At 40.3% G+C, this 23,409-nt stretch overlaps 1 protein-coding gene and 1 non-coding gene across 2 annotated transcripts in view; one reads left to right on the plus strand and one right to left on the minus strand.

Annotated features, from left to right (window-relative positions):
• Rsbn1l (round spermatid basic protein 1 like) overlaps positions 1-23,409 on the minus strand; it is a 50,870-nt gene that overhangs the window by 9,555 nt on the left and 17,906 nt on the right. The window contains exons 3-5 of the mRNA XM_010636910.3: positions 17,957-18,094; positions 15,968-16,110; positions 13,227-13,394 (exon numbers count right to left, since the gene is read on the minus strand). Of these exons, the coding sequence (XP_010635212.1) occupies positions 13,227-13,394; positions 15,968-16,110; positions 17,957-18,094 (449 nt within the window). The remainder of the gene's footprint in view (positions 1-13,226; positions 13,395-15,967; positions 16,111-17,956; positions 18,095-23,409) is intronic.
• LOC117284183 lies at positions 13,423-13,544 on the plus strand. The gene has a single exon (XR_004515283.1). It is a non-coding gene; the product is annotated as a small nucleolar RNA SNORD22 (small nucleolar RNA).

A 23,409-nucleotide genomic window follows, 5' to 3' on the forward strand; every position in this document is an offset into this window, starting at 1 on the left:
ATGTATATGTACCAAATACCAGCACACCCAACTATATAAGACAAATATTAATGGACATGAAAAATCAAATAAGCATGAATACAGTTGTAATGGGGGACCTCAATACCCCACTGTCACAAATAGATAAACCAGGACAACAACAAAAAAAAATCACCAAAAAAAATTTTGGGTTTTTTTTTGTTTGTTTGTTTTGGGTTCCGGGGATTGAACTCGGGTCCTCACTTGCCAGGCAGGCCACTGAACCACTGAGCTAAATCTCCGGCTCCCCAAAAAAAATTTTGGAAAAACGGATTTAGTAGATGTCTATGAAGTGTTCCTCCCCACAACATCAGAATACACATTCCTCTCAGCCACACATGAGACGTCCTCCAAAACAGACCATATACTGATAGAACATGCTTCAGTAAACACGAAGGAATTGAAATTATCCCACACATATTATCACACCATACTAATTGAAACTGGAAATCAATGGCAAAAGAAATCAGAAAACCTTCACAAACACATGGAAATTAAATAACACCATCCTGAAAAACCAATGGGTCACAGATGAAATTAAAGAAAATATTAGAAAGCCAGGCATGGTGGCGCACACCTGTAATCCCAGCATTCTGGAGGCTGAGGTAGGAGGATCATTGTGAGTTCAAGACCAGCATGGGCTACATAGTGAGTTTCAGGTCAGTCTCAAGTACATAGTGAGACCCTGTCTCAAAAAACCAAAAAAAGGAAAAAAAAATTACACAGTTTCTACAATTAAATGATAATGCCAATACAATATATTGGAACTCACAGGACACAATGAAAGCAGTCCTGGGAGGGAATTTAATAGCAGTGAATATCCACATCACAAAAACAGAACAAGCTCAAATAACCTAATACTGAATCTAAAGCTTCTAGAAAAAGAACAGCAAATCAAGCTCAAAGCTCATACAAGGGAAGAAATTATAAAGAGCAGAGCAGAAAATAATGCAGCTGATACTAACAAAACAATACAAAGAATCAATGAAGCGAAGAGTTGATTCTTTGACAGATTAAATAAAGTTGACAAACGCTTTGCCATGCCAACCTTATCAAGGAAAGAAAAAACTCAAATCCACGCAATTAGGAATGAAAAGGATGAATCACAACAGATCCTGCAGAAATCCAGAAGATCATGAATACCTACTTCAAGAACCTGTATTCTAATAAGACAGAAAAAACAGAAGAAATGGACAGATTTCTAGACAGATATGAATTATCAAAGCTGAATCAAGAAGATATAAAATTTTTAAATAAACCAGTCAATGAAATTGAAGATGTAATTCAAAAATCTACCAACAAAGAAAAGCCCAGGTCCTGAAAGATTCACTGACGAACTCTACAAGAAATTTAAAGATCTAACGACACTACTTTTCAAATTCTTTAATGGAATCGAAAGGGAAGCAATAATTCTAAATTCATTCCTAGAAGTAAGCATTAGCCTGATTCTAAAACCAGAGAAGGAACCAACCAAAAAAGAGAACTACAGGCCAATCTCCCTAATGAGCATAGATGTAAAAATCCTCAATAACATACTGGGAAACAGAATGCAGCAAATCATCAAGAAAATTATACACCATAACCAAGCAAGATTCATCCTAGGGATGCAGGAATGGATGAACATACACAAATCAATAAATGTAATATGCTATATTAATATAGCCAAGAACAAAAACCATATGATCATCTCAATAGATGCAGAAAAATGTTTGACAAAGTCCAACACCCACTCATGATAAAATCCTTACAGAAAATTGGAATAGACGGTCTTTATCTCAATCTGATAAAAGCCATCTAAGACAAACCAGCAGCAAACATCATACTAAATGCACAAAAACTTAAGGCTTTCACTCTAATCAGGAACAAGACAAAGATCTCCACTATCTCTACTCTTACTCAATGTAGTTCTGGCAACATTAGCCAGAGCAATTATACAAGAAATAAATAAAAGAAATAAGGATAGGAAAGGAAAAAGTTAAATTATCATTACTTGTGGATGACATGATACTTTACATGGAAGACCCCAAAAACTCCACTGAAAGACTTGTACATTTAATAACCAGATTCAGTAGCATAGCTGGATACAAAGCCAACACTCAAAAATCAATAGAATTCCTGTAAATAATGAAGTCACTGAGACAGAAATTAGGCAAACCACGCCTTTAACAGTAGCATCCAAAAAAATGAAATACCTAGGAATCGATCTAACAAAGGAAGGAAAAGACCTTTACACCGAAAACTACAATACCCTGAAAAAGGAGACTGAAGTGGACATCAGAAAGTGGAAAGACATCCCTTGTTCTTGTGTAGGAAGAACGAACATAGTGAAAATGACCATACTTCAAAGTTAAGTTATACAGATTTAAAGCCATCCTGTCCAAAATAGCAATAGTATATCTCACCAGAATCAGAGAAAACAATCCTAAAATTCATTTGAAACTTGAAGAGACCTAGAATAGCAAAGCACTTCTGGGAAACAAGCCAAGGCAGGGAGCATCACAATCCCTGACTTGAAATTATACTACAAACCTACTGTGATAAAAACAGCATGGTACTGAAAAATAAATAAATAAATAAATAAATAAATGAATGAATGAATGAATGAATGAATATGAAAATATAAAAAACCCAGACTCAAGGATCAATGGAACAGATTTGAAGATGCAGAAACAACTCCAAGCATACTTAGCCAACTTATCTATGAGAAAGGAGCCAAAAACCTTCATTGGAAGAAAGATAGCCTCTTTAATAAAAGGTGTTGGAAAAACTAGCTTTCCAAATCCAAATATTAGAATTAGAACTATGTCTTTTACCACATACTAAACTAAAAATGGATCAAAGATCTAAATATTGAAACAAGCACTAAATATGCTGGAAAATAGAATAAGTAGAGCTCTTGAAGACAATGGCAAAGACTTTATGAACAGAACACCAATCACACAGAAAATTTCACAAAGAATCAACAACTTAAATCTCATCTTATTAAAAAACTTTTGCACAGCAAAAGAAATCACCAACAGAGTACAGAGACAACCCATGGAGTGGGAAAAATTTTTGCCAGCTGTTCCTCAAAAAATAACTAATATCTGAATATATAAAGAACTCAAAATAATCAGACCCCCCAATTTAAAGACCCAGTGCAAAAATGAACATCTGAAATGAACAGACACTTCTCAGATAAAGAAGTACAAAGAGCTGGGCCAGGGATTTAGCTGAGTGGTTCCACCACCTGCCTTGCAAGCGCGAGGACCCGATCCCTGGAACCAAAAAAAAAAAAAAAAAAAAAAAAAAAAACCAACAAAGTACAAAGAGCAAATCAATATATGAAAAACTGTTCACCATCACTCTTCATTCAAGAGGTGCAAATTAAAACAACACTGAAGCTGGGAGTGGTGGCGCACAACTGTAATTCCAGCACTGGGGAGGCTGAGGCAGGAGGATCCTGTGAGTCTGAGACCAGCCTGGGCTTACATAGGGAGTTCCAGGTCAGTCTCAACTACACAGTGAGACCCTGTCTCAAAAAACCAAAAATAAATAAATAAATAAAATAAAACAACACAACACTGAGCACCAGGGATTTAGCTCAGTGGTTCTGCTGCCTGCCTCACAAACACAAGGTCCTGAGTTCGATCCCCAATACCAAAAAAAAAAAAAAAAAAAACACTGAGATTCTATCTCACCCCACAAAGAATAGCTATTATCAAGAAATCAACCAACAACAAATGCTGGCAGAGCTGTGGGGGAAAAAGAACCCTTCTCCACTGTTGGTGGCAATATGGACTGGTACAACAACCTCGTAAATCAATGCGGAAGGGCCAGAGATTTAGCTCAGTGGTTCCAACACCTGTGTCACAAGAACAAGGTTCCCGTGTGATCCCCGTACCAAAAAAAAAAAAAAAAATGTTGCCCAAGGAAATCAGTGTGGAAATTCCTCAAAAAACTAAAACTAGAGGTTCCATTCCAGCCAGCTATTCCCTTCTTGGTGTCTTCCTGAAGATATTAAGAGCATCATATCACAGTGATATATGAACACCCATGTTTACAGTGGCACAGTCTGTAACAGGTAAATCTTGGAAACAGCCCAAATCCAATCAGTGGATAAAGATTCTTTTATAATAGAGTGCTACTCTGCCACGAAGAAGGGTATGCTTGAGACATTTCTCCCTTAAAAAGTGCACCTTCAGACCACATTCTTAAGTGAAATAAATCAGACACAAATGTTTAAATACTGCATTGTTTCTGTGGTATAAGAAACTGAAAGTGTAAATAAGGACCAAAATATATAACGGGTACTGGAAAGTGGAAAGAAAATGCTCAAATGGGGAGGGGAACAAGAAGAAGGAAGGGGGGAGGAAAGGAAAAGGAAAAAAAGAATAGAAGGAAAAAATGAAAACAAAGCTTTTGTTTGTTTGTTTTTGTTTTTTTTTTGTTGTTGTTTTGGTGCCGGAGATTGAACTCGGGTCCTTGCACTTGCAAGGCAGGCCACCGAACCGCTGAGCTAAATCCCCGGCCCCCAAAGCTTCTGTAAATAAATGAGGGGAAGAGAGTTTGTAGGGAAGGGACAGGAATGGAAAAAAACACAAGATATTCATGTATAAGCACAAATTCCCTATGCTGAATGTTATCATTATGTGTATCTAAAATGTATCAATAAAAGAAAATAAAAAACTAAAGAAACTATTTTTAAAAAGTTGTGAACTAAGTCACACAAGCTGAAATATCGAATGGTTTCCCTTATATGAGAAACATTTAAAAAAAACCAAAATACAAATAAAGACAAAAACAGAAGATAAAGATGCAGTGCTTGGTATGGTGGCTTATACCTGTGATCCTAGCACACAGGAGGCTGAGACGGGAGGATCTCTGCAAGTTCGAGGACAGCCTGTGCTACACAGTGCGTTCAAGGCCAGCTTGAACTACATAGCGAGACACTTCTCAAAAAAAAAAAAAAAAATGATAAATGGGAAGTGAGAAGTACTTCCCCAAATTACCTATTCTGTTGTTTCGAAAATATTTTAATATATGATAATTTGTTTCATTTATACTACTCTAGTTTATCTTAGTTCACTGAAAAGAAATTTTTGTGTTATCTTTTTTTCTTCTTGTAAAACTCTTTTTGGTCTATGTCTTACATGCTGAGTAACTACTTTGAAGATAATGATGCATGGTGTATGAACTATTGCTATTCTACATACCTACCTGCCTACCTGTCTGCCTACCTGAATCAACCTAACCAAGGAGGTAAAAAACTTCTAAAATGAAAACTACAGAACTTGAAGAAAAAAACTGAAGAACATGTTAAAAAGTGGAAAACTATCCTCTGTTCCTAGATAGGGAGAATTAATATTGTTAAAATATCTCCCAAAGAATACTATAGATTTAATGCAATCCCTACTAAAATACCAACAACATTCATTACAGATTTAGTATATGTGATGACAAAGCAAGCATTCTTCACAGCTTTAGACAAAAAACAATTCCAAAATTTGTATGGAATCAGAAGAGACCCAGAATAGTGAAAACAATCCTGGCGGGGAGGGGGAGAAAAGCAGGAATCAGCCTAATACTGGATTGTAAGTTATACTACAAATACAGCACACGACTGGCATAAACACAGACGTGCAGACCAATGAAGTGGGACCATGCAGACCACAGGACAATGCACACCCTCCACTGTCTGGTGTTTCACAGAGGGGACAGCGCGCACCTGCTGGGGAAGAGCCAGATAGGCTACTTCACAAATGGTATTGAGAAAGCTGGTTATGTACCTGCAGAACACTGAAATTATCTGTATCTCTCACACTGTATTAAAATCAAAAAAGACCTAGATATAAAGACAAACTTTCAAAGTGCTGGGGAAGGCAACCCACTTTCTGGTCCGCCTTCCATCTCTTAGACAGAAGCTTACTTTCTATCAATAAGTTTTTCCTACTCTTAACCTCTGCTGTTCCTAGAATTCATTCTTCGATTTTAGAGAATACAAACTCGAGTTTCAGATGTCTACCAAGATTGGGAGTTACATCTCCTCCCCCTATATCATTTTGTAATCCACCAAGATTACTGGTCAGAGGGGCTGTCATACAAATGCAACCAATGACAAATGTGTTAGACTTCTTTTACCAGGACTCACCAGATCGACTTTAGAAATAGCTAACTGCTAAACTATACCATACAACTTCTATGTTGGCTTCTGAAGTTCCTTGGACCTTTGCCTATCCTCTTTGTGAGAGGTGAGAGAGGCTATTACTAGTACTTCTGGGTGGAAAAACTTGTTGGCTATACTCATCACAATGCTGCTGACCTTAGAATTTGGCCCATGTATTCATTCTTAACTTTCTTTGGCCTTGTCTCCTCCAGACTCAAAGCTGTAAGGCTACCAAAATGACAATGCCTGGTGCTCATCGAAGGACTTTAGATAGACAGTACTGTAACTGCTGATCACTACGACCCTCTTCAGCTCAAAGTAGCCAGAACATTCTTCACCCTTTGCCCCCTCACATCAGTTATGGTACTTCTTCAGGGGGGGAATATTGCGAATAGGTAAGTTAATCAGATATCTTGTAGGCAGTTAGACAGGGCCAGCCCAGAAGGAGCCAACACGGAGCACAAACAAGACACATTCACTGAAGGCCAGAATTGTAAAGAAACTACTACAACCTTGTGCTCCCCGCCCCCCGGGATAAACTGACATTCTAAGTAGGGTATGGTACCAATCACCTCAGTGGGGGACCAAGGTATTAACCCAGTCTCCCCAGGAAATATCCCTGACCCCCACCCTTACTGAAAATCCGCATACACTTGCTATGTGACTTGCTCCCCCATTTAACCAATATTACCTAGGTGACTGTACTTGTACTCTATTTTTTTTTTTTTTTTTTTTTTTTTTTTTTCTGGTACCTGGGATTGAACACCAGCCCTTGTTCTTACAAGGCAGGTGGCAAAACCATGGAGCCAAATCCCCGGCCCCAGTGTTCACATTTTTTACTGAACGTGTTCTCTGCAACATTTGCAATGTTTTATAAGGAATTGGTCTTTTTTTTTTTCAGTACCAGGAATCAAACTTGGGAACTTGTGCTTGCGAGGCAGGTAGCAGAACCACTGAGCTAAATCCCTGCCCCTGTACTTGTAATTTTATTGGTTGGTCATGGTTTTGCCCCACCTCATATCCACCTTGTAATTTTCCACTGGGTCTTATAGTTTTGTCCCACTTTGTAACTGCCTCACCTCATGGCCTTACTGTATAAAACATCTTTGAGAAGTGGAGCCTTCTATCTCTTAGACAGAAACTTTCTTTCTCTCAATAAATTTTTCCAGGGGACCAGGGATTTAGCTCAGTGGGTTCTGCTGCCTGCTTTGCAAGTGCAAGGTCCCAAATTTGATCCCTGGTACCCCCCCCAAAATAATAAAATAAAATTTTCTTACTCTTAAAAAAATTTTTTTTAAAAAAAGAAAGTGCTGGGGAAACACTTGAAGCCATAGGCATATGAATATGGACCCCCTAAATAGAATGCCAATGGCACAGGAAATAACATCAAGAATCAACAAATAAGAGCCAGGGATTTAGCTGAATGGTACCTTGCCTGCCTTGCAAGCATGGGGTCGTGAGTTCAATCCCCAGTACCACCAAAAAAACAAAAAAAAATCAACAAATAGGACTACATCAGATTTAAAAGACATGCACACTGGCTGGGGATTTAGCTCAGTGGTTCCACTGCCTGCTTCGCAAGTACAAGGTCCCAAGTTCAATCCCTGGTACCACCCCCCAAAAAAGATTCTGCACAGCAAAGGAAATGATGATAGTAAAGAGACAATCTACAACTGGGGGAAAAAACTGCCAGCTACTTTTCTCATAGAGGACTAATAATATAGAACACATAAATGTGACGGGTAACTGAATGTGTGAACTTGAATTAGCAAAGCCCAACTAAATTGGATCAGCATAGTTCTGGGTGTGGCTGAAGGGATTTACAGAAGACAGAAGACCTGCCCTAAGTGCGAGTGGCACCAACCAATAGGCTTGTAGCCTGGATGGAATCAAAGGGAAAGGAAGAAGGCGGGCCCCACCCTGTCTCATCAGAGGGGCTCCAGGCTTCACTCTCACCTTGAACATCATCTCAGGGCCTCCAGCGCAGACCCACCAGCCTCCTGATTTGGATTTGCATGGCACACTATACTGAGCTCCAGGACAGGGACAGACGCCCAGTCACCGATAAGGGGACTGCAGGGGATGAGAGAATAATATACAAAGGACAAGAGATGAAGAATAACAAATGATGGCTTGTTAATTGTGGAGGCAGGGAGATGATTCTTAGCTCTCTCCCATCTAAGTACTGCCTGATCTTAGCTCTATCCTAAGATCACAAGCACTGGATCAGTCAGTATTTATGATTACACAGCACAGCAAGGGGATGCAAAGGGAATTGCAGAGCTGAAGCACTAATGAGCCTGGCTGTAAAGGGGGAGTAATGATGTGGTCTTGTGAAGTTAACAAGACACCTGTGTTATCTATAGCTTATGTTTGATCTTGGAGAATGGCTGCACAGTAGTAATTCCCCAGCTGCAGTGTTTCCTTGCTATTAGAGATATCACAACCTCATCGATCATTGAGACCTCTAGTGTGACCACTGGCATAGGGAACTTTATCTCCAAACACCAGCAGAAAGGGTCAATTAGTAATTCATACTTGGGTCTTGGAGTAACTCATAATCTTAACCAATAGTCAGAGTCATAAGCCAAATTAATAATATCTAAAGCCTGCTCAATCCGGTTTCAAGCTGTTCACCTGCACCATACCTGACTCTAGGCAGCCACTGTAAGCCTATTTTGTATATTATCTTATATTTGTATATACTGCATTAAATCTATTTCTCTATTAAGCACTGACTGATACAATAAAGAACTAAAGAAATAAGTGGAGGAACTGAATAGACACTTAACAAATGAAGAAGTACAAATGGGCAATAAGTACACGAAAAATTCATCATCTTAGGCCTGCATTAGAGAAGTGAAAATCCGAACAACTCTGAAATTCCATCTTACCCCAGTGAGAATAGCTATCACAAAAAGCAACAAATGCTGGCCAGGACGTGAAGAAAAAGGGACCCTTGTATATTGTTGGTTGGAATGTGAACTACTACCATTAGAAAAATCAGTATGAAGACTCCTCAAAAAATTAAAAGTAGAAATTCTATTTGACCCACCCATACCTCTCCTACGTATATTCATATGGTATTTGATTTATGTCTCCAGTAAGCTTTTACAAAACAAAAATACTTGGAGGAAAAATTAGAAAAATTCAAAGAAGTAGATAAATCCAAAATTAGAACTGGAGATTAACAAACAGACAAAAATCAGTAAGGATATAGAAGACTTGAACCACACAATCAAGCAAGTTGACTTACTTGACATTTCTAGAGCACAAACCCCACCAAAACACCAAGTATACACTCTTTTAAGTGGACACAGAACATTCTTCAAGACAGTCCATAAAAGGGCTGTGGATTTAGCTCAGTGGCTCTGTACCTGCCTCAAAAGCACAAGGCCCTGAGTTTTATCCCTGGTACCAAAAAAGAAAAGGATAGTCCCTAAAAGAAACTAAGGACTGAAATAGTACTGAATATGTTCTCTGACCACAAGGAAATTAAATTAGAAATACTATGCACATATATAAAAACTTTGGAAAAAATTTTCAAATATTGGAAATTAAGTTTTCAACAAGCTAGGTGTTGTGGTGCATGCCTGTAATCCCACCACTCAGGAGGCTGAGGCAGGAGGATCGCCATGATCACTATGTAGACCAGCCTGGGCTACATAGTGAGTTCCAGGTCAGTCTCACCCACATAGTGAGACCCTGTCTCAAAAAAACCAAAAAAAAAGTTTTCAATAACATTGGCACCTGCTTCGCAAGCTCAGGGAACTGAGTTTGATCCCTCCCCCGCTAAAAAAGTTTTCAACAACATATGAGTTAAAAAATAAACCAAAGAGGAAATTAGAAATATGAACCAAATGAACCAAATAAGCCAGGGGTGGTGGCACACACCTATAATCCCAGCACTCGGGAGGCTGAGGCAGGATTGCTGTGAGTTTGAGACCAGCCTGGGCTACATAGTGAGTTCCAGGTCAGTCTCAACTACATAGTGAGACCACCTCAAAAACAAAAAAGAAAGAAATATGAACCAAATAATAATGAAAACATGGCATCAAATTTGTGAAATATAGCTAAAGTGGTGCTTAAATTTTTAATTTTAAATATTTACATTAGAGAAGATCTCAAACTAGCCAAGATTCCAGCATAAACTAAAAATAAACAAATTTTTGTCTGGGAAAAAAACAACAACAAAAAAAAACAGCTGGAAAAATGCCAGCATGGTAAGCGACAACTCAGCCTCTTCAAGATACAGAATCCAGACAATGGAAAAATAATAACTTAGAGAAGAAAGGGGGGCGGCAGAGAGAGAGACTGGTAGATCCTTGGGAACCAGAAAGGATCTGAAAGGAAAATTAAAACCTACAGAGGAATTAGAGAAACAGAATACAACACGAAGAAGGAAAGGGCAGTCTGCACTTTCACCAGAGTTTATGGCTTGTAGAAAGGCAGACTGAATCTAGAGACGAAGCAAAAGCTGGGACTACAGTGGGTATCGCTGAGAAGTGCAATGGTGGGATGGACAAGCAGGTGCTGTGATCTGCAGGGAGAGCACAAGATGCTGCCCCACACGAGTCCTTCAACAGGCAATCGTGGCTGAGTGAATTCAGCCCCAGTGCCCACCACGACTCAGAAGAGAATGCTTGGCTGGATGTCATTCCAGGAAAAGGACGACTGCTTGGATCCTGGACTCAGAGCAGCCTGGGATGGCTTCACTTTAGGGCTCCCAGTGACCGTGTGACAGTCAGCAGGGACACAGCTATGGTCAGAAGGCCAGGTCGAGCCCTGAGAGAATGGAGCTGAAGGACACAGACTACGCCTGCACAGCCAGAGGCCAGGCTGAGCCTGAGTCACTCTAGATTTGAAAGTGGCAGCACTGGCGCCTTGGCCCTAATCCACCTGCCTACTGGTACCCACATCCAGCACAGATCTGCTGTCTGAATGCTTTCTTCATCTAGGTGTGAGCAGGGTCACATCTGGACTTGGACACTGCCCCAAAGTGGAGATCCTGTAAGGAAACCACACATTCAAAACCACAGAGAAATTTTTTCATTTTGGGGGGAGGGGGTTCAATGGGGTACTTTGTTCTTTGTTCTTTTTTTTCTTTTTTCTTTCCTTTTCTCCTTTCTTCTTAGCCAGTTTATTAAGACCTGGGGGATTTTCTTTTGTCTTTCTTCCTTGCTTATCTCCTTTCCTTTTTCCTTTCTCTTTCATTTTTGAATTGAATTCAGGCCCTTGTGCTTTCAAGGCAGGCGGAATCACCACTGAGCTAAGTCCCCAGCCTGCTTTTCTTTCTTTCTTTATTCTTCTTTTAATTTTGTCCATTTTAATTTTTTCTCTATATATACTTGCTTTTTTTTCCTTCCTTTTTTACATTTATTATCGATTCCTCATCACTTTTTTCTGTTCCTTTTACTTAATTATATAAATATCTTTCTACTCCCCATTAGGATCCTTTGTACCACTTCTTTTTCCTCCTTCTCGTATCATATAGTTTAAGGTTTTAAATTTTTCTGCTTGAGTTTTTTAGGAATGTACTCTAGTATTATTAATGTCACAGAGGTAATGTGAATCATGTAATGTCTTCTTAAGAGCAGAACTCAAAACAACTATAAGGAAAAAGAAAAAGGCAACTTCCTTGGTTTGGCTTACTTCAATGTAAAGAAACAATAATGAAAGGATCAGAGCACTTTTGTATCAGAGCCACTGCTAGATTCTAGATCTGGAATGTCCCCCGAAGGCCTAAGCAGAGAAGGTTGGGTCCCTGGGGTGGTGCCACTGGGACGTGGTGCATTTTGGGTATGCAGAGCCTAGTGGAAAGTAGTTTCCAAAGGGATGGTGGGGCTGTCTCTGCTTTGTGAGGTGAGCATTTTGGCTCTGTCACATGTTTCCACCATGATGTGCTTCCCTGGCAGAGGCCTAAAAACACTGAGTGTGCTGCATCACCGACTGGAACCTCTAAAACGAACCCAAGTACATCTTTTCTCCTTGTAAGTTAATTATCCTCAAGTATTGTCCTATAGTGATAGAAAGTTAACACAGGCACAAAGCCTTCCTATAGCACCAACAAAGTTACTTTTTACCATCATTAGTATTAAAACATTAAAAAGCAGCCCTGATATGGTGTCTTAGTTACTTTTCTTGGTGAGACAAAATGCCCAACGCTGAAAATTAAAGGAGGGAAGGTTTACTTGGCTCACAGTGTGTAGAGGTTTCAGTCTATAGTTGGCTGACTCCAAGACAAGGGGGATGGCAGAGGGGCATCGCAGAGGAGAAAGAGTTCATGGCTGGCAGAAGGCAGCAAAGAAGAAAACAACAAGCAGCAAAAACAGCTCCCTTCAGTCCTTACATTCTGTCCTTTAGGGTGGGGAGCACTCACACCCAGGGTGAGTCACCCTTAATCCTAGCACTGCACCATGAATCAATCCCAGCATCGCATCCTTAAACCCAGCATCACACACTAGATCCAGCCATCGCCAAAAAGCTCCCCCTATGACCACATGAGGCTTTGAGGGATCATCTAGATATAAGCCATAACATATGGGAAGCAAATTATTTTGCAATAGTGACAGAAAACTGTCACTGCTGACAATATCTCCCTCATTCCAAAATAGATCTCATAGTCTTAAATTTGGTCATCTGATATTGTAGAACTTTGGTAATGGTCCCTTTCACTGTGAAACTGGTAGCCATGAAAGTTGTTTTTCATTCAACACATATTTTCTGGCTCTACAGATAGACTGTGAAGCGAACACAATCCATAAGCCCTGGCCACATATCAAGCGGCAAAGTGCACACACAGGCAATAATTGAAAGGAAATTAAACCACAGGCCATAATTATGTCTCATTGCTGGGCAGATCTGATTTGGATTCAATTATTCCGCTGGCTTGAACTGCCAGCAGCACATGCATCACTGTCTCACAGGGCAGCTTATACGCTTTCTCAGAGGGTCCTTGATTACAATGATGCAAGGAAAGGCACTGACTTAGCAGACCAGATGTCATCATCGTGTTACAGCTCCTTATGGAAAACATTAAAATGGTGTAAATTATAGTACACACCACTCTCCGCAGTGCACAGCCTTCAGCACTCCCACGGCGGCCGTGGTCTGCCGCTCGAAGCCTTGGCCGATGTGATCTGCGTGGGCTCGTGTCCTGTCTTCAAAGAGCATCTCACGAGGCTCACTGGTTCGAGGTAGGTACTGGAGGTTTTTTATTTCATTGGTAGTTCTGTTTTTAAAAAAGAGCAACATTTATCTCCAGTGATGAGACATTCACACGTCTCACTTCCTGTCCTAGCCCCAGAGCCTCTAAAGGTGAACCCACTGGGACTGACTGGGGGAGAAGAAAATTTGTTCCAGAAGGAACTGTCTGAGAGATCAGATTTTTTCATTCAAAGAAAGAAAAAAATCTCATCAGTTGTTGAAACATGATTTTTTTCCAGTTCTCAGGAAATCTGTTCAAATGTTGGTGTCTAGTACTTTAATACATAACTGACATTTCAGTGCTGCCTAAAAGCAATACATTTTGTGGACTGATCAGAGGCATGATCCCTGTACATCTGACTGTGGACATTACTACCTTTCCAGTAGTCATAGGACTTTCTCTGGCAGGAGTCAAAGCTTCAGAGAATGACAAGAGGTCTGGCTGTTGAACTCAGCATGCAATCACTTCCATCTCAGTAATAAAGCTGTTTTCTCACGCACACACAAAAAGAGTAACATTTACGGCTGGGGATTTAGCTCAGTGGTTCTGCCGCCTGCCTTGCAAGCGCAAGGACCCAAGTTCGATCCCTGGTACTAAAACAAGATTACCAGCTCCCAAATCAAATTGTACTTTTAAACTGAACAAGAGCTCCCCTAAGAGGCAGATGTAAGGAAAAACCTACTTGGATAAGAACCGTGGTTTACCAGGCCTCCCTACACAGCGGTCCCCTCTTGACTGCATTTTCACCTCTGCCATCTGTTAACTGTGCTCAACTGTGTTTAGAAATTATTAAGGGGGGAATTCCAGAAATAAACTATTCCTAAATTGTCAAATGCTCGCTGTCTGAGTAGCGTTAGCAAGCTGGTGGCATCTCCCTCAGCTCTGCCCAGAATATAAATCATCTCTTGGTCCAGGAAACCCAGCCTTCCCCACCAGTCCCTCCAAGGCCTGGTGATCAAATGCATCACTGTCCTAGCATCAGGGCGCTTCCGTTAAGTCACCTCCTATCTTACTCAATGATGGCCCTAAATGCAAAGTACTGATGCTGTCTTTGAGGTGTGCAAAGAAAAGCCGGGAAGTGCTTCCTTTAAATGAAAAGGTGCAAGTGAAGTAAGATATACTGAAAGACAGACCACATTCATTTCTTCTGTTACAGCACATTGTTATCACGGTCATATTATTATTAGTTATCAATGTTTATTTCTGGCTGAGCCTAATTATAAATTAAGCTCCATCACAGGGGTCTTGTTCATGGTCCCAGGGACCCCTGTGGGAAGGGGGTCAATGGTGCCCAAGTCTTCGCCTGGGACCGAGTGCTGAGAACACAAAGGTTCTGAGTACTGAGCAGTGCAGTAACTCAGTGTGTACAGGACACACACCGTGTGCCAGGTACTGTCTAGGCATGAGGCTCACACATCAAACAGTGACAAACGAACTCCATTCCCTCACAGGAGTTTATATCCTAATCACAAAAGTACATTTAAAATGAAAAATCAGGGCTGGGGATTTAGCTCAGTGGTTCCGCCGCCCACCTCACAAGTACAAGGACCCGAGTTCGATCCCTGGTACAAAAAAAAGAAAGAAAAAAAAGAAAAATTAACAAGAAAAAAGCAGAAAGTGTTTTCAAGACATGAACGGTATTAGCTGTTAATTCATGAGGTACTGCTTTATACTTTCACTACATTAGCACAGCAGCTCACCCTTCTCTCAGCAATTAGACTGCTTCCCATGCCTATGAGCCTCTGACATTAGTACTCTACTCAGTTGTAACTGAAAAATCTCTCCTTTTCTAAAATAAACTTATCTGCGTGAGGATTATATTTCTGGATTGGTTTTCATTTTTCTTGTCAATTTTGGGAATTCTTTTTGTACATTTTTAGCTCATCACAAGTGAACTACTGCTTTATTCCTAAATAGTAGTAATACTTTATTTTGGTCTTGGTTAGGAAGATCACTTCCAAGCTTATAATGTTTATACTGATATTTTTATTGTTTACCTGTTCTGTTTAAATCCCTAACTTTCCATTTGACAGGAGAGCTCTGTTTTTTATCAGGCTTCCTTTCTCTACCGGTCTCGTATACCCAGTTCTCATTATCCTCAGCTATTTCTGGGCTCTACCCTATGCCAATCATCCACCTGAGTTTTATGATGATTTTCTTCATCTGAAAACATGCTCCTTCCATTTATTTTCTTAGTCATTTTGTGCAGAGCTGGAACCGTGAGCCCAGGCGAAGTGCAGACACCGTAAAGGACATCTGGTGCTGTCCATGTCCCCCAGAGATGTCTCAGCTTTCAGAACACAGATTCTGAAGATTTCTTACGGAGTTTATTTCTGAACAGTTTATACCGTCTTTGTAGGAGTGAGTCTTTCCATTCCTAGTTAAAATTTGTCTCTGCCTGCATTCCTTGTGTCTCATGCATACTGCACGTCTTCTAACAAATTGAGGCAGCACTGTAGCTAGTTCTGAATTTACCTTCCAAATGCGCCCTAGACCTTCCTTCCCTTCCTCCTCCTCCGTTTCCGACACACAACGCGTGCGCATCTCCCCACATACAATTTCTCAACCTCAGCGACAGAAGCATGTGTCTGACATACCGTTTCCTTTTGAAAGGTGACTTTGGCATATCAGCCACGGGGATCATCTGCTCTCCGGGGCGCACCCACATGATGGGGCCATCGTCGCTATCTTTGCGACTCTCCAATTTGAGACTGGAGAGCGTCCCCCACGGCAGTGTACACTAGAGGGAAGTGATTACACAGAAACCCATTACTTCAAAGTGTTTCTTCAAATATACCTGAGAGATTATTGTTTCCTTCACAAACAATCACACACAGCTCATGGATCTGAAATACACATCACACTGAATATACTCCTATATATTCATGTTTATCTTCAAAAAGTTCTATTTCTAAATATCAAAAGAAAATCACTCTTGGACAGTTCCCTCCCTCCCTGCCAGAAGTTTGACTCACTGTGTTCATCATGTTATTCTTCTTTCTGCCCAATATAGGAGTCATATGATTTTAATAAATGCTTCTCATAATAATCTATAAAAATTAATGATGAGTTTTTTGTTGTCTTGTTTTGTTTTTGTTTTGTCCCTAGGTATTTCAGGCTGGCCCTGAACTCACAGCGATCCTCCTGCCTCAGTCTCCCAAGTGCTAGGATTATAGGCATGCACCACCACACCTAGCCCAACAATGAAATCTGAATTTAAAAAATGGAGTGGAATGTGGTAGCATATGTCTATAATCCCAGCACTAGGGAGGCTGAGGCAGGAAGATCCCAAGTTTGAGACCACCCTGGTATATATATAGCAAGTTCAAAGCCAGTCTGAACCTCACAGTGAACCCTGTCTCAAACACAAACAAATAAAAACCAAACAAATACAAGCCAGATATCTCTTTGATTAGTAATCAAATACTAACAAAACAAAAAAAGAAACCAAATCAAAATCAGAATATATTTCTGTTTAATTCTGTCTCGAAGAGGTTGCTGGCCTAAACCAAAGACTAAAATATTTTTAAGAGACAATAAAATGGGGTAGGGAGTAAGAAAGAGGGCAAGAAGAAGATAAAAAGAAAAGAAATGTATTTCTGAAAGCCACTGATATGATGAGGACGGTATTTTAAACAATTATATCCTCTTCTGAGAGAGGGAAAGATTACCAAATTTCTCTTAAAAAGAATGTATTTACTTCATTTGTTTTGAAAATTAAATTTGAAGCAGCCATTTAAATATTCTGAAATATTTAAAAATATTATTCAACAATAAATGCAAATCCCATGATGTAACTAGTTGGAAGAAACAGAAAAGGAATAAAAAGTTAAAAGGAATAAAAGGGAAAGAAAGAAACAGAACAGGTGAGAGAGAAGGTAAGATATGTAAACACACAGGGTCGAAACTGGAGCGCGCAGAAGGGCGAAGGCCTCACACAAGGCACACTACAGGCGAGGCGAGCCCATCTTCCCACAGCTGCGCCTCGGTCCCACGGCCTCCCACCACGCAGCCAGACGTGCCTCGGTGGGAGGGCCCTGTGCTCCACAGAAACAAATATTTCCTGGGTGCAGAGGCTGTTTTAGAAAGGAGTCAGGCTAGCAATTCTTTAAGGAATTTAAGGGAGCACTGTGTGACGTGGCCTAAAGGTCTTATTTTACAGAAGAAGAAACGGAAGCCTTGAAAGTTGAAATGGTTTGCTTAACCCACATAGGTACGGCCACAGCTAAAACACGGACGTAGTTTTTCACAATGCAAAACCATTCTTCTGTCCTACACATTTTAGTTTTGCAGGCATTCGTCCTATCCTTATGTCCTTTGACACTTGGTCTGAAAAGAGCTGATAAGCAGATGGAACCACGTTTCCCAAAGAGGCAGCGACAGGAATGGTACTGTCGGGCTCCCCACCGCACTGAGAGGGCCTGCGTCTCACAGACACCTACCATGACTACTGCTTCCTGTCTTCCTTGCCTTCCCTTCAATTTAAGTAAGACCAGCGTGTTTACAACTCTGAAAAAGCCATTCACTTGTAACACGTACATGAACTGACACCCACAATTTAGAAGGCTGAGGTTATCTCCTCTTACTTTTAAAAATGGTGACTCTTCCAACATGTCGAGGAACTCGGGGAAGTAATCGCCCACTTCTTCATCAACTGCTCCCACCAAGCTTATTTGTCGCATTGGGCCAGCTCTGTAAGTACCGTGTGAGTATGTTCTTTTTACCTGAAGAATATGAATTTAATTAAAAGTTACTCATAGGACAACGCTTGCCATTGTTGTGTAACAATACATTACACTGTCTTAGAATTTTAGCACATAATATGAGGCGAAACAAAACAAAAGCCTTTACTAACAATAACAAGGCATTTAAATAAAAACCCTACACTAAATCCAGACATTTTCCTTCTGCTTTTATGCACTGCTTATGAAAACACAGCTCAGCTGGAGAGTCAGCTCAGTGGCGCCATGTCTGCCTTGAAAGCCTAAATACCAGACTAAAGAAAGAAAAACGGAAAAAGGAAAACACAGCTCGGATAAACATTTAATTCTAGACAAATGACATCTCCTTATAATACAGTTTATTATATTATCTCTAATGGCAGTGAAATTATATTAAAAAATTGGTATGCCTGCATTTTTCTAAAGCACTGGATCCTGTCTTTTTGTGAGAAACTTTAAAAGTACAGTACCCATTACCATGGATTTTAGGCTTAAAAGGCCAGTAAGGATGTTCTTCCTTCCTCATCTTAATAATTAGGATTCACAGTTACAGTGCTATTAACTCTGACAGGAGCTGCTCAGACCCACATCCACCTGTGCCGTTTACCAGCTATGTGACCTTCAGAAACCATTTAAAATCCTTTTGTTTCCTTAGCTGGAATGCTCTACCTCAAACTGCTAAAGGGAACATAATGGTTACATAAAGCCATAAGCCACAGTGGTATCACGGAGCCAAAAGTGCACAGCCTAAACCTCCAGACTCACTGATACCTGAGCTGTGGCATCTGGCCTTTGTACCCACTAAATTCAGAAGGTCAACTTGTTCCAGTTTGCCAGAATTAACCCTGTTTGACAACTGAAATCCTTGTGTCCCAGGCGAACCTGGGTGGCCAGCTAACGTTTACTCCTACCACAGACACATTTCCCAGTCTTCTCTGTCACAACTGGTACAGTGTCTACTTGAATGTGCAACAGAGTAGCTAAACCCCCATGTGACAGTAAAAACCTACTGGGATAATCTCACTAGGACATTAGAGCTAGGTGTGGTGGCGCACGCCTGTAATCCCAGCACTCGGGAGGCTGAGGCAGGAGGATCTCTGTGAGTTCGAGACCAGCCTGGCTACATAATGAGTTCCAGGTCAGTCTCACTACATAGTGAGACCCTGTCTCAACTCCCCGCCAAAAAAAGACATTAGAGAAATCTCTCTTATCACAATTGACAAAGCAGTAAAACACATTTCTAATCAATAAGTTTATTTATCAAAATTACAAACTTAACTTTTCATAAGTCATCATGGATTCACTTCTCAGAACTACTAACCATTCCTCCAAACCCCAGGTTACGAACATTGGGATGTGCGCCCGCATTTTTTCCGTCTCCTAGGTCCTCATCTCCAACACCCGCAGAGCTGAATGAAGTACAGGAACTGACTCTGACCCTCAATCCCTAGATGTTCCCTGAAGCTCCCACAGTGTGGGAAGGAGAACGCAGTCCCAGGGCACGCGCCTGCGCAATGCAGTCTGTCAGCGCTGAGCACCAATCCAACCCCAGAGAATTTAGAGAAGGTGCCATGTCAAGTGGGTTACACGACACCGAGTTTGTGGCCTTGCTCTTGCACCTACATGTGACCGTGTAGACTTCTTGAGAAGCTCTGCAGCCACGAAGGTGGTATCTGGGGTTGGGAGTGTAGCTCAGTGCCCAGTGTGCAAGAGGCCCTAGGTTTGACAGCCAACACCAAAAAAAATTTTTTTAATTTTAAAAAAATTAAATCAAACAATTTATACTGTAACACAAAATTTCCAAGTGTTTTGAAATGTAAATTTGACTTTTAAAAGGTAGCTTAGTAAGGTGAGATGTCACCATGTATCAACTTCCTCATCTGAATAAATCAAATATCTCATCTGTCATTAGGTTCTAACTAAAAAAGAACCAAATAGCTGGGGATTTAGCTCAGTGGTGCCATGCCTGCCTCAAAAGTATATGGTCCTGAGTTCAACCCCCAGTACCCACCCCCCCAAAATCAAATAAAATCTTGCCACCCAGGTGGTTCATTCTACTATATTATCACAGTATAAACAATGATTACAATTAATCCCAGCACTCAGGAGGCTAAGGCAGGAGGATCACTGTGAGTCTGAGGCTGGCCTGGGCTACCTAATGAGTTTAAGGCCAGCCTGAACTACACAGAGAGACCGTGTCTCAAACAAGCAAACAAATAAAAATTACAATTGTCTTACATGTTTTATATGTTCTTGGCCTGTTAGTCTGGTTTTCTATATATGATAATTACAAGGTTTTAGATTTAAAAAACTGAATCTGATGCTGGAAAAATAAAAAGGGATGGAGGGAAGGGGAGGGCAGTAAACTGTCGCATCTCCTGTACAATCCCTATAATGGGTACTCATGTACTGCCGACAGGAAATGTGGTATCTCCTGTACAATCCCTATAATGGGTACTCATGTACTGCCGACATGTACTAATAAAAGTCAAAACATAAATGCTACAGCTTGTGCCTATTAGTGTCCCCAAGCCTCATGCAGTCATAGGTGGGGCTTTTCAGAGGGGGCTGGATCTGGAGTGTGTGATGCTGGGATTGAGGGAGCGTGGTGACTAAATCAGTCCACTGACTGGTCTGGCACAGTTCTGGCTAGGATTAAAGGTGTAAGTGTTTTGTCCACCCTACGGCAGGTAGCCTGCATAAAATATAAGCAACAGAAAGAGGGCTAGTGTGCTCTCACCTGCCTACCCTGCCATGGACTGTGTCTCCTCTGCGATGCCCCTCTGCCTTGGAGCCAGCCACCTATGGACTAAAACCTCTACACACTGTGAGCCAAATAAAACTTTTCTCCTTTAACTTTGATTGGTGGTTATTTTGTCTCAGCAACAAGAAAAGTAACTAAGACAATAAATAAGTACAGATAAGTATGAAAAAAACCCCAATGGTCTAATTAAGTAATGTGGGCAGTTTATCATGAGGAGGAGGAAAGGTGGCCTTTATGAGAGGAATTTCCAGTGAGTGAATTATTCTAAAACATTAAGTCAACATGGCTTGATTTTATGAGCTCTCCCAAAGAAATGGATACACTAAACACATTTTTAAAGCAAAACCAAATGGACTGTTGCTTACTAGATTTTTCCAAAGGAGTACTCATAAGATTTAAATGTGTGCCTACAAAAAAACTACCAACAAAGAAAAAATGCTCTTTAATATGAAGGTTGGCAGACTTAGGGGCCCAGACAATCATGTGAGGAAACCTTAAGTCTCAAATTAGACTATAGTCAGTGTACCTAGTATGTAAAATACTGCACATAAAGTAATTCACTTCTCAAATAACTGGAACACCTGCATTCTACCCTAGTTATTGTCAGATAATTTAAATAACTATTTCCACTCTGAAAAAAAAAGATACCATTACTAAACTAGAGAAAGTAAGAGACAAACACAATTAGCAGTCAGAAAACCAAAACTATTAACAAACAACATTCAGCACAGCAGAGTGAAATTTCTGAGTTTAAATGTGACTAAGAATATGTTTCGTTGAGTACTACTTCTTGGGCAATAGCGGCATAAAGATATTCTCTGCCATAACCCAAACACCTCACCTCCACTTTTGACCAGATGTTACTACTACGGCTTGGAACGCCTGTTTCACTGACTAATCATGCAGTGCTGACCTTGCCATCTCATTTCATACAAATTATACATTTGTACTATTGACCCTCAGGTTTATAAATGCTTTTTTAAAAAAACAGAATACAGGGCCGGGCATTTAGCTCAGTAGTTCTGGTGCCTGCCTTACAAGCGCAAGGACCTGAGTGCAATCCCTGGTACCAAAAAAAAAGAATGCATGTCTAAATGAGTTCAGACCTGAACACTGAAAACTTTAACAACAGAATGAATAAATTAGAATTTAGCTTTTCTCCTATCCTATGTTTAGTTTGGGACCACTTAAGAAGAGACTATCTTTTGAGGATTTTTTAAAAAGTGTGGTCCCCTTAAAATTCACAAATATTTCAAAAGATTTTGAGAAAAGCCTAAATTTTATAATATCTACTCTACATGGATTATATTCTTAAGTATCCTAAATGAACCTAGATGATTAGTTCTTCCTACTTCAAGGCAAAATACAAACAGATACAAAATGTACTGAAACTATAAAGTAGGGCCTATTTACCCATTATAAAGACCAAAGGTTTAGCTCAGCACAAGGTCCTGAGATCTATCCCTGCTACCAAAACAAAGAAACAAAAAACAAAGGTAAATTTTATTAGGAAATATGATAAATCTTATTAAGAAATTCCATGAGAAGCTGGGTGTGGTGGCTCACGCCTGTAATCCCAGCACTCGTGAGGCTGAGGCAGGAGGACGCTGTGAGTTCGAGACCAGCCTAGGCTACATAGTGAGTTCCACATCAGTCTCAACTACATAGTAGGACCTTGTCTCAAAAAACCACACACACACACACACACACACACACACACACACACACAAAAGAAGAAATTCCACAAGGAAAAACGGTATGCTCTTAGCTATCATGTAAAAAACAAAACAGCAATTTTCTCTCAAGATATTCTTCTCCAAGTATTAAAGATAATACTATAATAAGCCAATCAGATACATTTCAATTTAAAACTAAATTTTAAAAATAAAATTGAAGACATCAAAATGTTAACTTGCAAAGGAATTTGAACTTTAAAATGTTATTAACACAGGCTGCGGATTTAGCTTGGTGGCACTGTGCCTGCCTCATAAGTTCAAGGTCCTGAGTTCAATCCCCAGCACCAAAAAAAAAAATAAATAAAATAAAATGCTGTAACATAACTTTAAAATATACACCATTTCACAAAATCAGCAGGAATCACTCATTTAATGTTTTAAACATGGCAGATTACACATAACAATGCAAAAAGTATGTACCTCCTTATTACATTATAAAGCTAGCACCTGAGCTGTTAAAATACAAAGATAAAATCCATGACTTTTCACAAAAACAGAAATGCTTCCTGATTTTGGTAACCCCCGTTTTATTGCAACACTATACAGTAAATATGCACAGTTCTCCTACTGCACAGAATAAAATAGACACACAACATCATAGGAGAAGAAAGCCTCCACTCTCTTCAGCTAGAAGATCAGGAAGGACTCAAAGGCAGAGGGTGGCAGGAGGGAGGCAATAGGATGTGAATAACACAGTAAGCCAAATACTGTGACTGCCACCAAGAATGGCTCGTATGCGCACAGCAGGAGCGAGCGAGCGGCAGGCCCCAGAGGCATGCTGGGGTTTACAGCCGCTCGGGGCTCCCATCACCTGAGCA

Source organism: Fukomys damarensis, unplaced genomic scaffold (assembly GCF_012274545.1).
Source record: "Fukomys damarensis isolate Sample0158 unplaced genomic scaffold, DMR_v1.0_HiC HiC_scaffold_4, whole genome shotgun sequence".
Classification (NCBI taxonomy): Eukaryota; Metazoa; Chordata; class Mammalia; order Rodentia; family Bathyergidae; genus Fukomys; species Fukomys damarensis.